General features: G+C 53.5%; 5 protein-coding genes across 5 annotated transcripts; 4 read left to right on the forward strand and 1 right to left on the reverse strand.

Annotated features, from left to right (window-relative positions):
• Positions 1 to 350: 350 nt before the first annotated feature.
• Positions 351 to 1,574, forward strand: J4E90_007799 (uncharacterized protein; the record flags this gene model as incomplete). Its single annotated transcript, XM_051437330.1, has 3 exons — positions 351 to 424; positions 478 to 675; positions 731 to 1,574. 3 exons carry the CDS (start codon positions 351 to 353, stop codon positions 1,572 to 1,574), a joined length of 1,116 nt encoding a protein of 371 aa, XP_051289076.1.
• Positions 1,575 to 2,054: 480 nt separating this feature from the next.
• J4E90_007800 (uncharacterized protein) lies at positions 2,055 to 3,018 on the forward strand (the record flags this gene model as incomplete). The annotated part of the gene is made up of 2 exons (XM_051437331.1): positions 2,055 to 2,107; positions 2,163 to 3,018. 2 exons carry the CDS (start codon positions 2,055 to 2,057, stop codon positions 3,016 to 3,018), a joined length of 909 nt encoding a protein of 302 aa, XP_051289077.1.
• Positions 3,019 to 3,976: 958 nt separating this feature from the next.
• J4E90_007801 (uncharacterized protein) lies at positions 3,977 to 7,260 on the reverse strand (the record flags this gene model as incomplete). The annotated part of the gene is made up of 3 exons (XM_051437332.1): positions 3,977 to 4,711; positions 4,760 to 6,867; positions 6,921 to 7,260. 3 exons carry the CDS (start codon positions 7,258 to 7,260, stop codon positions 3,977 to 3,979), a joined length of 3,183 nt encoding a protein of 1,060 aa, XP_051289078.1.
• A 784-nt stretch (positions 7,261 to 8,044) lies between these two features.
• On the forward strand, positions 8,045 to 9,280 carry J4E90_007802 (uncharacterized protein; the record flags this gene model as incomplete). Its single annotated transcript, XM_051437333.1, has 3 exons — positions 8,045 to 8,142; positions 8,197 to 8,483; positions 8,532 to 9,280. The coding sequence occupies 3 exons, from the start codon at positions 8,045 to 8,047 to the stop codon at positions 9,278 to 9,280; spliced, it is 1,134 nt and encodes a 377-aa protein (XP_051289079.1).
• Positions 9,281 to 10,220: 940 nt separating this feature from the next.
• On the forward strand, positions 10,221 to 11,542 carry J4E90_007803 (uncharacterized protein; the record flags this gene model as incomplete). The annotated part of the gene is made up of 2 exons (XM_051437334.1): positions 10,221 to 10,242; positions 10,443 to 11,542. The coding sequence occupies 2 exons, from the start codon at positions 10,221 to 10,223 to the stop codon at positions 11,540 to 11,542; spliced, it is 1,122 nt and encodes a 373-aa protein (XP_051289080.1).
• Between the last annotated feature and the right edge of the window lie 589 nt (positions 11,543 to 12,131).

Genomic DNA, 12,131 nt, shown 5'->3' on the forward strand with positions numbered 1-12,131 from the left:
CCCTGGCTATCAGCTATCAGAAGCACGGGGACCAGACGACGGCTTGATGCAGTTAAGACTACCTGAGCTATACCTTCGCGAATGCCACCAAAACGACTGCAGACAACGCATCTTGCTCAGAGACAGCGTGGTGTTGCCGCAGATCAATGTATTTTGTAGGCTAAGCCCTGCAACAGTTAGCGCCCAGATGACCCACGTGAGCCCCAGCCATTGTGTTTACATCCAGAGTCTCTCTGCATCCGATCAACACCACACCGCCCCCACCTTTTTCGCCCACGACGCTTTTTCTGCTTGCATTCTTGACCCGTTTTGATCGCAAGCTTTACGCGACTTGATCTATACCACTCACAATGTCTCACTCTTGGCTTCAGAGGAAGCGCAAAGCTGACTTGATCGACCTTGCGCAGAAGGCTAGACTTCCCGAGTAGGCTGGAATCGATCCTGCGCGTGTATGCGATACTAACAAGCCATTTGCAGTGCAGATGGCCTTTTGAAAGACGATCTCGTGGACCTGCTTGAGAGCCATCTCAACTCCAATGAGAGCACCTTTGCCAAACTCCCCGAGTTTAGCGACTACTACGGGCGCAATGGGTCGCCAGTAAAGCGCGAAAAGTCTTCGCCGGAACCCTTCATCACGAAGACGACGCGCCGCCGAACTCTTAACAAAGACCCCTCGTATGTCAAACTTGGATACGCGACGCGCGACGCGCTGAGGCTAACGAACGCGCAGACCAGAGTCCACCCCCATCATTACACCAGAAATCCGCAGCGTTGTCGCGCGTACACCCAAGCCGAGATCCGTCTCTCGACGTGTTTCCGAGATGGTCGCTGAAGCCGAACCTAAGGCCATGTCCCGTCGCGTTTCCGAGGTGGTTGCTCAAGCCGAACCCAAGGCCGTCTCTCGTCGCGTTTCCGAGCTGTACAATCAAGTGGACATTCCCGCATCGCCTGCCCAACTCGCTGAGGTCGCCGACCAGTCTTTCCAAGTAGTCCAGACAAAGGCTGTCGAGCTGTGGGACAGGACCAGGATCGATGAGCTGAAGGAGTTCGTTCGCGAAAACGCAAGCTCGGTCGCTACCATCCAAACTATCATCCTGCTTGTCGAAGCTGTAGGACTACAGTACAACACGCTCGACACCACTCCGTTATTCGCTACGCCCGCCGCCTTGGGCTCATACACGAGCAGCCAAGACGTTCGAGGACCAAACTTCTGGGCGCTGCTCTCAGCTGAGTGGTGGGCACCAGCTACCCTCTGGTCGCTGACGAGCTGGGTGCTACCACTGATGTTCTCATACTTCTTCAACTTGACCCTTCGATCAAACACCTCGCGCAAGTCTTCCGAGCGCCAATACCCCGCTGACCCGCTCATCTTCAACATTGCGCGGGCAGTCCTGTCGTACAATGCCTACCGGGAAACTGTCAACATGGCATTTGCGCCAAGTGCGTGGGGTCCCTTCTCCGAGTACGCGGTTGCGCGCGTAGGAAACAATGTCCCGGGAGGATACTACGGGCTGCAAATTGGCTCGCTGGTTGGCATACTTGTCAGCCTTTACGACGCCGCATTGAAGAAGTAGATACTTGTTGGGTTAGAACACGGAATGTGACTGGGTCTGAGGACGTGAATCTCGTGATACCTGTATCTTCATTGGCGTTTGGATATACGATACCTTCCACCCTGGCGAGCTGGACACACTTTGCATCTGGATGCGGAGTTTGAGACCGGCGTTTATCGGAATGTCTGTTTCATTGGAGCTGCTACGCTTCATCGTTACCCAATATATACCTATGTCAAAAAACGGTGCCCTGACTTGATCGCCTTTGGAAAGTAGTGACCCGGGTGCAGACAAGACGCTCCAAATGCTTCAGCTGTTAGACCAGCCGCCACTGCGCGTTGTGTATGAAACACGTGAAGTCGCGTGTGCTATCGATAGCTCCAAGCGCGAAAGGGCCACGCCGTCACCCCTCCGTCCCAACATCCTGCCATCCAACATCACTCTCACACGACTGCACCCACATAAACTTTACCCCAATCTACCAATTGAACAACACACAGCATGTCGGCTCAATTCATGCAGATGTTGCAGAACATGCAAGGGCGGTCAAGCCGGTATTTAGCGCTACACCTTTGAAGCTCCAATGAGTTACTAATATGTAGCATCAAGTACGGTGGAAGACATGATCAATTCCGATGACCAGCTAGCTGGCATGGACGGCATGGAACTTCGCGGTTGGAGCCACAACAACCCCACGGTGCCCAGTCGTGACCTCAAAGACCCAGTCGGCCAGACCCTCCTCGCTATCTTCAATCAAGAATTCGACGCACTACAAAACTACGTGGAGATGATGATCAAACAGCTCGGGGGCACCGAGGAAGCTCGCGAGACGCTCAGGAAGGATCTCTACGCCAAACGATGGGGCCCCACGAAAACACCCATCTACAATGTACTCTTGCCAGCGCTGCACATGATGCCAAACAGGAAGCAAGAATTACTGGGCGTCGTGAAATATCTAGCCAATGATCTCAAAGTGCCTGTCGACGGTAAGGACGTCGTGGGCAGCACAGCCCTCTTCTGGGCCATCTCCACGAAACCCTACGTACAGCCCGAATTCGCGCAGATCCTCTTCGATGCTGGCGGTTCCGTCAACACGAAGAACCGTTTCGGCGCTACCCCTGGTTCGGAGATAGCCCAGGCCGATATCCACGGCGACACGAGCAGGAACGTGCAGATGCTCAAGTGGTACGTTGAGCATGGCGGTGACGTCGACAGCAAGGACACGGATGGTATGAGTATCAAGACGTTGGTGGAGATGATGAACATGAAGGTTCCGGCTATGGCTGCGGTTCTCAAGAAGGGGAGGGGGCCGAGGAAAGAGGGGGATTGCACGAATTGCGGGAGGAGCCCGAAGGATGGGAAGATCTTCTCGGCTTGTGGAAAGTGTAAGAAGACGAGGTATTGCTCGCAGGAATGTCAGAAGGTGGATTGGAAGGGGCATAAGAAGGTTTGCAAGGCGACTTAAGGTAGGGTGGAAATGTGGTAGTGGGAGAGGCGAGGAGAGACGGTACTGCGGATGAGGGCGCCGCGTGGAAGAGTTGGGAGTGGCCAACGAAGTTGACTGGGGTTCGTCACCCATGGCAAAACTCTGGCATCATGGCACCTGCAAGGATAGGCAAAGAAACCAGCTACACACCTACGGGTTGTCCACCAGCAAGACTCGCCCAAGCGACGCCGACGGGGAAGACGAGGCGAAAACAGTATTCCGACAGCACGCGACACAAGTCTGTTGGTTGCAGATCAAAGCTCCATCTACCGACCAAGAGTACGCAAAACCGTAGTGGCACATTGGAAAGACGTGGTAGTTCATAACGAAGAATGCATACTAGCCATCAGACTTAGTTGCATACACATCCTTACATTCCCCTCCATCTTCGCCTTCCCTCACGATGAGTGACTTATTCTTGCAGCCTCCTCCCGCCACCTCACCAAAGCAATCATGTTGGGAAATGGTACCTCAGTCGGCCAAGTGAGTCGCAACACACGCGTCGCATCCTCAAGTTGCGCATGTTGTTGCTCATTAAAGGTGTCAACTACGTCATCCCAGACGCTTGATTTTAGCGAAGGGTCATGTCGCGCGCGGCAGAGAAGATTGAGGGCAACATCGACGGCGTCGCGAGGTGATGCTGTGGGTATGTTCTTACGCGTCATGTTAGAGTGTGTGCGATGTATGGATATCTGGATACTTTATGCTGAGGCGGATATCGAAAGGTTTGTAAGAAACATGATTAAGGGAGCGGCGCGGAAATGCAGATTTTATACTTCCATGCATTCACGTTTGTCTCTTGAATGCTCGACTTCAAGGTCGGATACGTCAAAGCATGTCACGCACGCACAGCTTCCATAACGTTATCAACAATCTTGAATAAATTCCCTATCACATACCAATCTCCCCCCCCCTCCATCCAACCACCAACACCCATCTACCTCCCCCTCCTCTCCTCCTCCGCCCCACCACCAGCACCACCACCCGCAAGCGTCCCCCTCTTAACCCTCCTAAAGCAAGCAAACTGCACCTTGGTCCCCTCCCTCAACCTCTTCAAGCTCACCCTCAAGCTCCCCAACTCCTCCTGCAGCCTCACTCTCGCCGCATTATCCGTCTTCTGGTCCAGCACCTGGTATATATCCGTCTGGATCTGCGATGCCTTCTCTGTCGTGTACGAAGCAAGCGTCTGTGCCATGAACTCCACGTCGAGGGTCGCTTGCATGAGTTGCGGGAGGGAGATGGTGGAGAGGTTGGCGGATTGGAAGGTCGTTATGAGCGAGGTTGTTGTGGCTTCGAATAAGGAGCGCAGGATACGCGGGGTTAGGGGTGCGGATGTCGTGGATGACTCGGTGTGCACGATTACGAGATCTAGGAGTACGGTGAAGACGTAGGGGCTGGGATCGCGGTCTGCGACGCTTTTGCGGTTGTCGGGGGGAGGTGCCCAGGTGGGGCTGAAGATGCCGGATTCGATTGTAGAGTGGATCTTTGTGGCGTGGGGTTTTGTGTAGGAGCGGAAGAGTTGGGCGTCAAGTTGGGAGAGGACGTCGCGGATGCGGTTTGTTTCGTCGGTTAGTTGGACGCTGAAGAGAGTTTCGAAGAGGGTGAGGAGTTGGGGCGTTATTTCGGACTGGAAGGCGGACATGTTGGCGAGGGTTAGGAGGAGGCGGATGGACTGACGTTTATTAGTAGAGCATGTGAAGCCAGGGTCGGTGTAGCTTACCTTCTTGTTGGCATCGACCCTACCCCAGTCATTGCCATTCTGATCGTCTTGCTCGTCGATAGTCAGATCATCACTCTTGATCTCAAACTCAGCACCCAAAGCTTGTCTGCCTCGCTCCGCGCATTCGACCATTCCGCTTAGTGTCCTGTACAAGCTGGTAACGAATTGACTTCTAACCATCTGCAGCAGCTTATTGCTCGGTGGTACAACAACGTCCACTCTTGTCTTGCTCGATGCCTCGACATAGAGTATCTTTTGCAGGTTGTTAAGCAGAAAGCTTTGTACTGCGAGGAAACGCTGGGGTAGGTTCGTGGTATCTTTGCGGTCGACATGTCGAGTCCAGTCTTCCAATACTTTCAACTTCTCGGCATCCGTGTTCCAAGCTGCACATACAGCTTGAATGCAGCGCTCACGGACACCGCCAAGAAGCAAGCGCAGTGCTTCGTCAATGCGGCCGCTACCTCCTGATTCGGGAACTTGAAGCGATGCAAGTTCGTTGGCTGCGGTGCCGATCAAGACAAGCATCTTGGATAGATAGTGAGATCCCGAAAGCGCATTCGCATTAGGAGGCCAGAAAGCATACTTCTCCCAAGATTCACCGCGACTAGGTGATGGTGGCGGTGCTTTCGCAGGATCGAACCTAGACCTCGATGCTGACATGGGACTCAAAGCGGCGCTCAGTGGTGTTCCAGGTGTGGTTGGTGTCGGGCTCATGGGCAGCGGTGACATGAGCATGGACACATCCTCAATGGGAGGATCCGAGAAGAACGAAAACAGATGATCCCGCAGGATACTGATAAGTTCAGTCGTGCCTCTCTCAAGCTCAGCTTTGTTCTCACTACTGAGCCGGTGGTGAACGGACGATTGATTGTGATGGCCTGTTGGTAAGTTCCGTTGCGCGCGACCAGAGAGGAACGACTGGACAATCTCCCAGTATTCAACGAGTTCAGCAAGCAGCCCCGATTTATTTGAGAGCAGGGTAGTCATCGAAGCATAGACGTGTTCCCAGAACTCCGTCACCTTTGGTGTGTCGAGCTTTGAAGGCTCGGCACTCACGTTGCTGCTGGTAGGGACTGATCGCAGATGTTTTTGCAGCATGCGCATGCTCGGCTTCTCGCCGTTCGCCAGATGACGACGAAGGATCTCGATCTCAACAAGCGAGTGTTGGCACTTGGAGTTGAGCTGGAACTTGAGGTGCTCATAGCGTGAGAGCAACCACACCCAAATCGGATTCTCCTCCACACCAAGCTCAAGCATGATCGAGATGATACTCAGATACTCGTCCGACTTGGTGTCTTCGGTTCCAGTCTGTAGGTGCGTGAAATGCGCTGCAGTCAGGCGTTTCCAGGATTCGCGCTTGAAACGCTCGATCTGCCGCTCGACGTCTGACCACATTCTAGCCGTCACAATGACTTGATGTATCTCGGCATCAGTCAGCGGCCTCTGGTTAGACGTTGCCTGTTCCACAATGTATCGGGCTTCGTCTGCGTATTTTCTCGCGCGCTTGTATTCTTCGGTGATTGTTTCGTGGTCCTTCCGGCGTATGGCATCTTGAATGGCTGAACCGACTTCAAACAGACCCCGATGGTGCTCCACAGACTCCATGATGGACTTCAATGTCTCTTCCCGCTCCCGCCCGTTTAGCGCTGGGCCCCAGACTTCTTCCGCTTTGACGGCGACCTCAGTCAGCGGAACCTTTATGCCATGTACACCGTATTCGCTCTCCTTGACGAGCGCATTCTTCCTCTTCTCGGCAGGCACCGCGTCGACCATGCCTGGTGTCAGAGATGCGCTTGTCTTTCGGCCAGAGAAGCTCGATCGAGCCCTGGGTCTGCCGGTGCCAGGTTGAAGATCCTTGTTGGGAGCTTCCACTTGCTCCTTCCCTTGGTCCCGCATCTCATTGTATACACGGTCGATGGTAGCTTTGGCGCCTACGAAGCGATCGAAGTTGGATTCGACCAAGACTTTGAGCGAAGCAGACTTCTTCTCGATCGAGCGGGAAAGGAAGTCAAGGCCGGCGAGGAGGGAGTCGGTGGACGCTTCATTGTGGACTTGCGAGAGGAAGAGAGAGGGCGAGAAGGTAGTGGAGCTCAAGAGGAAGCGATTGCCTGTGTGTCCATTAGACAGGCCTTTTGTGTATTGCTATATCTCTGAAACATACGCAACTTGATATCATCCTCGACCTGAATGTTCTTTGCCCGCAGCACCTGCACTACACTGGGGTACATGCCCAACGGGTCCTGTTCGTCCTTCTGGACCAACGTCTCCACGCCATCTTTCGAGCGTTCTGCTCCCGGAACCTGCCGCGAGAATCTTGCACTGGGCTCTAACACCGAGTATCGTGATTTGGACCGCCGTATCGATTGTTTTGTGGCTTTGGGTATGGGCTCGTCGAACGTATCCTCTTCGTCGGCTTCGTCCTTCTCCTGCGGCCAGGTTGCGGGGTACAGTGTCGTGAGATTGTACTTGTTCAGAATCTCGGTTTCTATAGAGGAACTCATTGCAGCTGTCGGAAGCGCTGTCCGATCACGATCTCTAGGAATGTGGTGGTGTGACCTCGGAATGCTGCGTGTCGCAAGTGACAGCTCGCTGAGACGCGGTTGCGACCGCCAATCAGGCGCGCGGAGGTCTTGGCGGAAGGTGTGCCAGCTATACCGAGCTTGACCTGCATCTCCCAACATCACGAACGACGCTTGTGACTCCGACTGAGGCCTGGTTATCACATCAATCCGCCGCTCATATCAGCTCTCGTTGTCAAGGTCTATTATCACTCTTAGACATAAGATCTGGCATAGCCATGCAGACCTCACAGTCCACCGGTCGTCATCGTGTCGTGATCTATCAAAGTAATGTATTCATTAAGTCCAGTCTGATAACCTACGCGATTCGAGACAGTCCCTTCTTATATGGCTACATTGTCAGAGATCTTGAACTACTCTCACCATTGATTCGCTCGGACGTATTGGCCAGGCCCAAAAGGCCTCGCCTCTACTAGAGGACCTGGCTTCAAGATGCCAGTCTCTTATCTCACCACTGTAGATACCGCCTGATTTGACTTTACTTGAGTTTTAGCCATGTGGCAGCTTGCTAGCGTCTAGCCTCACGACAGGCTACTGCTCCTATGGATATATAAAGACCTCTTCATACTCGATCAACCTCTACCACTACAACCAACTCCTTCTAACCTTTTGGCTCTCATCAACACATCTTCTCAAGTCAACAGTCCTCATACCATACTTCCTTTCGTACCAGTACGATCTATCCTCAACATTCCACAAGCACAAAATGTCACTCCCCTCTGCCTCAGTCGTCCCAGAAGTTCTGCCTGGCAATCCAAAGGACCACACGATCACAATATCGGTGCTCCATGGCCCACTTCGTCTGTAAGTACTTTGAATCCTTAGATTGAGGACATTCAAGCTAACCTTTCCAAGAAGCTTCAAAGACAAGGCAGCACGCAAGCGCGCCACTGAAAAGGGACGTCCAACAAAGGTATATCGACCGTCGCACGAGCGTAACGAGACTCTGGCCAGCAACGTGTCCCGATTCAAGCATCAGGTGCATATCGAGAACAAGAAACTCAAGCTCAAGAAGCGCAACGCCTTCCAGTCTCGGGGAACTCTCAAGCCTAACTTAGACTTTACGACTGAACGTTTCGCAAGACACTTGAACGGGCGGAAGAAAACCAAGCCGACTCCGTTCATCTCTACAACAAGTGTGCTCAGTAAGTCAAGTGTTCAAGTGTCACAAGTCTATTACTAACCATAGTCAGAGGATGCTGAGAAGAAAGTCCGACACCAACGTGACCACAGCACGAAGGCTCCCCGCTGTACAGTCATTACCGGTATCGACATCTCAGATATAGTCGCAGCAACTTTGACGGCTGACATGTCAACAACTATCACTTCGCACGACCCCGAGCATGTTGATACGCAGTCAACCGAAACTAAAGTTTACCGCGGCGTCAAAATCCCGATTTGGGTTCTCGACAAGACCCCTTACACAGGTCGCGCACGCGATCGACCGGATTGCGTGGTCGACGACGTACTGGAAGCTGGCGGTATGTTCTGGTTCTCGGTAAACGAGCTCAAAGACTCCATGTTGCATGTATGGGTTTCACCGTCGCACCTGAACGAATGGTTGGCTGTCAGCAGCATTTCAAAGTCACTCGTCACCGAGACTATGCCTTACGACGGCGCCGTTCTGCACACCACCAAGACAGGCACGGTCATTCGAGCTCGCGGATCGCCTGAACCGTACTACTGGAACTGGGACACCAAGCGTTGGGACCACAACCCTGATTTGACCAACTATCGCCCATATCGCCTCGAAATGGCTGGCGATAAGCGAGTCCGAAGCCATGAACATACGGACGCCATCATTGCAGGTCTTATCATGGCACGTCTGAAGCGTGCTAGAGGTCCTGGCCCCGAGGCCGACTCTGACGACGAGGCTGAGCCTGACACCGATGCTTGGCCCAACTCTGACGACGAGGCCCCTCCCACATCCGATAGCGACTGATGCGAATTACCCATGTCTTCCCTCTGGCATGCATTTCGCCAGTTAGTACTTCTGCTTGAAGACAACGACGATCGAGTTCTCGAACAAACCCCATCACCTCGACTGAACACGGCTATTACTATGGATACATGACTGCCACTCGGTGCTTTTGGCGGTCGGCATTCTTCACTATCCTTTCTTCCTGCTTTCATGTTTTCCCCCAGAAAAATTTGGCTTTGATTTGGATGCGTTCACGTCTTTTGGAAAAGTTTGACCGTGTGAGCTCTCTTCGCTCATCGCCGATGATCAAGGATATGTCTCTGAGCTTTGCGATATTCATCAAATCCTTCATCATGGGACCCAGAAGCTACTTGCCCAACACAGAATTGGTCTTGGGGGATAGAATCGGGTTGAGGACTACATGTGACTTTTTTATGTTCAGCGTGCGTTGCGACCTTGCGTTGCTTTCTACAACCAAAAGTAGTCGTCTATTCCAATTGATATTTTCTGCGTGTAATCTTCAAGTGGACCCAAACTTTTCGTGTAGTGACTTGCCAACATGATGTAGACGTGAAGACTTTGGTGATACTCAGCCCAATTTATAATGACTCCATCAAATCTACAGATATGCGCAGCTATGAGTGAATTATGCTGTTCCAGGGGCCTAGTTATGTAGTTAGTCCAACGGGTGCGGGGCGATGTGCAGCAAGATTGGCGGCAGGCGACCCCACCAAAAGCCGCCCGGAGCCCCCAGCTCCACGGGCCCTGCATGTGCGGCTGTGCAAGTGGCGAAGGACCGGACGAACCATGATTGCTCTCAGCCCTCGAACCTTCTCTCCTTACACGCCTCTTCCAAGGTCAAAAGCCTTTGGATTCTCCTCCCTATTATCATTTCCCATCACACTATCAGGGAATCTATTCGAGTCGCACGACTGCATCCGCTGCTACACAATCCGCAGAGATGCCTGCGCCACTGGCCAAAGGTGAGTACGGATAACTCCACTTATGCATGTTGCTGCGGTGTCCCCAGCATATCCAACGTTATTTCTCTCGTCGCGTATTTCTTTGCTGTCTACTGTACTTTCCTATGCCAACCTGCTTGCAGGCACCGGCCCGCGCTTTGCATCTCCGCAAGGCAACACTCAAACCCCGCCGCACCGTCCTAACCACACCTTCACATCAGGCCTCATAATCGCCGCGTCCGTCATCGTCGCCGCCGGTATCGCCATCTACGAGTCTCCCCAAGTGCGACAATGGGCCGATCAAACCCGCCGCAAGATCGCCATCGCGCTGCATAATCTTGGCGATGACATTCAGCCTCGCCGCCCGAGCGAATCGTCGGACGACTTCGAAGCTAGGAAGCAACGGAGGGAGGAGTTGATCAGGAGGAATAGGAACGAACTGATCAGACGGGCGAGGGAAGAGGGTATCGCCGTCGACCTGGACGAGCTGGCTAGGATCGGTGCTGAGACGGCTGAGGTGGCTGCCAGGCGGTCGAGGGCTGATCGGACGAGAAGCTTCGACGACATGGTCGGAAGTGATGGCATGCTCAGGGACAACGCGACGGCAACTGGCAAGGACAACTCGAAAGGCGACCTCAAGAAGCGTGGTGCTGCTGGCTTTGCCGCCGGCTCCGCAGCAGCAGCTACCATGGCCAACCCCTTCTCCGACGACCAAGTTTTTTTCGACCACGACGAAGACGAAGCGCCCTCACCGAAGCCATTCACCTACGAAGAACCTGCCGCCCGCGAAAGCTCCGCTACAATCGTAGCTGACGTCCCCTCCACACCCACCACCGGCACACTCGTCGACCTAACACCCGACCCCGAGCACTCCCTCCCCGAGTCCCCATCGCCCGCGCAACCCGCCCAAGAAGACGCCGACCAAGCCGCCCAATCCTTCTACTCCTTCACCTCCTCGCAAGCAGGCGAACCCACTCCTTCCCATCCCTTCTTCGACGACAACGACGCCGAGCACCTCTCCACCGGCACCCTAACCCCGCGCTCCGAGCGCTCCATGACCATGAGCGGCTCCGTCGCCTCCGCCCCCGCCAACGACATCGCCATTCTCAGCATGCCCAACAGCGAACAAAACGACACAGACCATGACGCGCGTTCAGAAAGCGGGTTCACAGATGCCTTTTCCGAGGGCGGCTTTAGCGAGTTCGACGGTGATAGGCAGGGCATTATGACGCCTACGAGCTGGACGGATGTGGGTAGTGATGATGACAGTGAGTGGGGTGGTGCTGGACAGGCGGGGCATGTGAGTCAGATACATCAGTAGATGTAGATTTGTTGCAAGTTGGGAGAGGGGGTTTCGCTTGTTGGCTTCAAAATGATACTATAGGGTGGCACGGCGTTGAAGGGTATACTTGGCTTGTGGGTAGCCCGGCGTTTTGCTTTAGATGGGAACGGGGTCATGGATATCTAGGCAGCTGTTATCGCTATCATATTCTTAACATATATCTTCGCTAACAAGATCTTTCAGTGACCCATTCTGAGCTCCCGCCCACTTCTCACAGCTGGGTTGTGGGATTCTGGTGCAAGTCTTGCCATTCCATGGTAGGCCTATCGTTATCACAACATATGGTGGGACGGCCAGCTCAACAGGGTCCAGAGAAAAGTGAGCACGTGAGGACGACTGCCTGAATTCTCGCCTGAAATATCGAGTTTCCGTCGCTTTCTCTCTCTCTCTCTCTCTTCATCTCTTTACATTTTCGCCTCAGCATTGCTCCTCCTTGTCCCTGACGACTCAACTCTAGTTCATCTCTCAGATGGCGAATACTGTCGCCTCCGGCCTTTCAACTGACGTACCGACCCAAGACCATATCGACTGGTCTGTCGCCAAGAACTACTTCATGTATCGACGCAAC

The sequence above is a fragment of the Alternaria incomplexa genome, assembly GCF_024043165.1.
Source record: "Alternaria incomplexa strain BMP 0042 chromosome Unknown scaffold_11, whole genome shotgun sequence".
Classification (NCBI taxonomy): Eukaryota; Fungi; Ascomycota; class Dothideomycetes; order Pleosporales; family Pleosporaceae; genus Alternaria; species Alternaria incomplexa.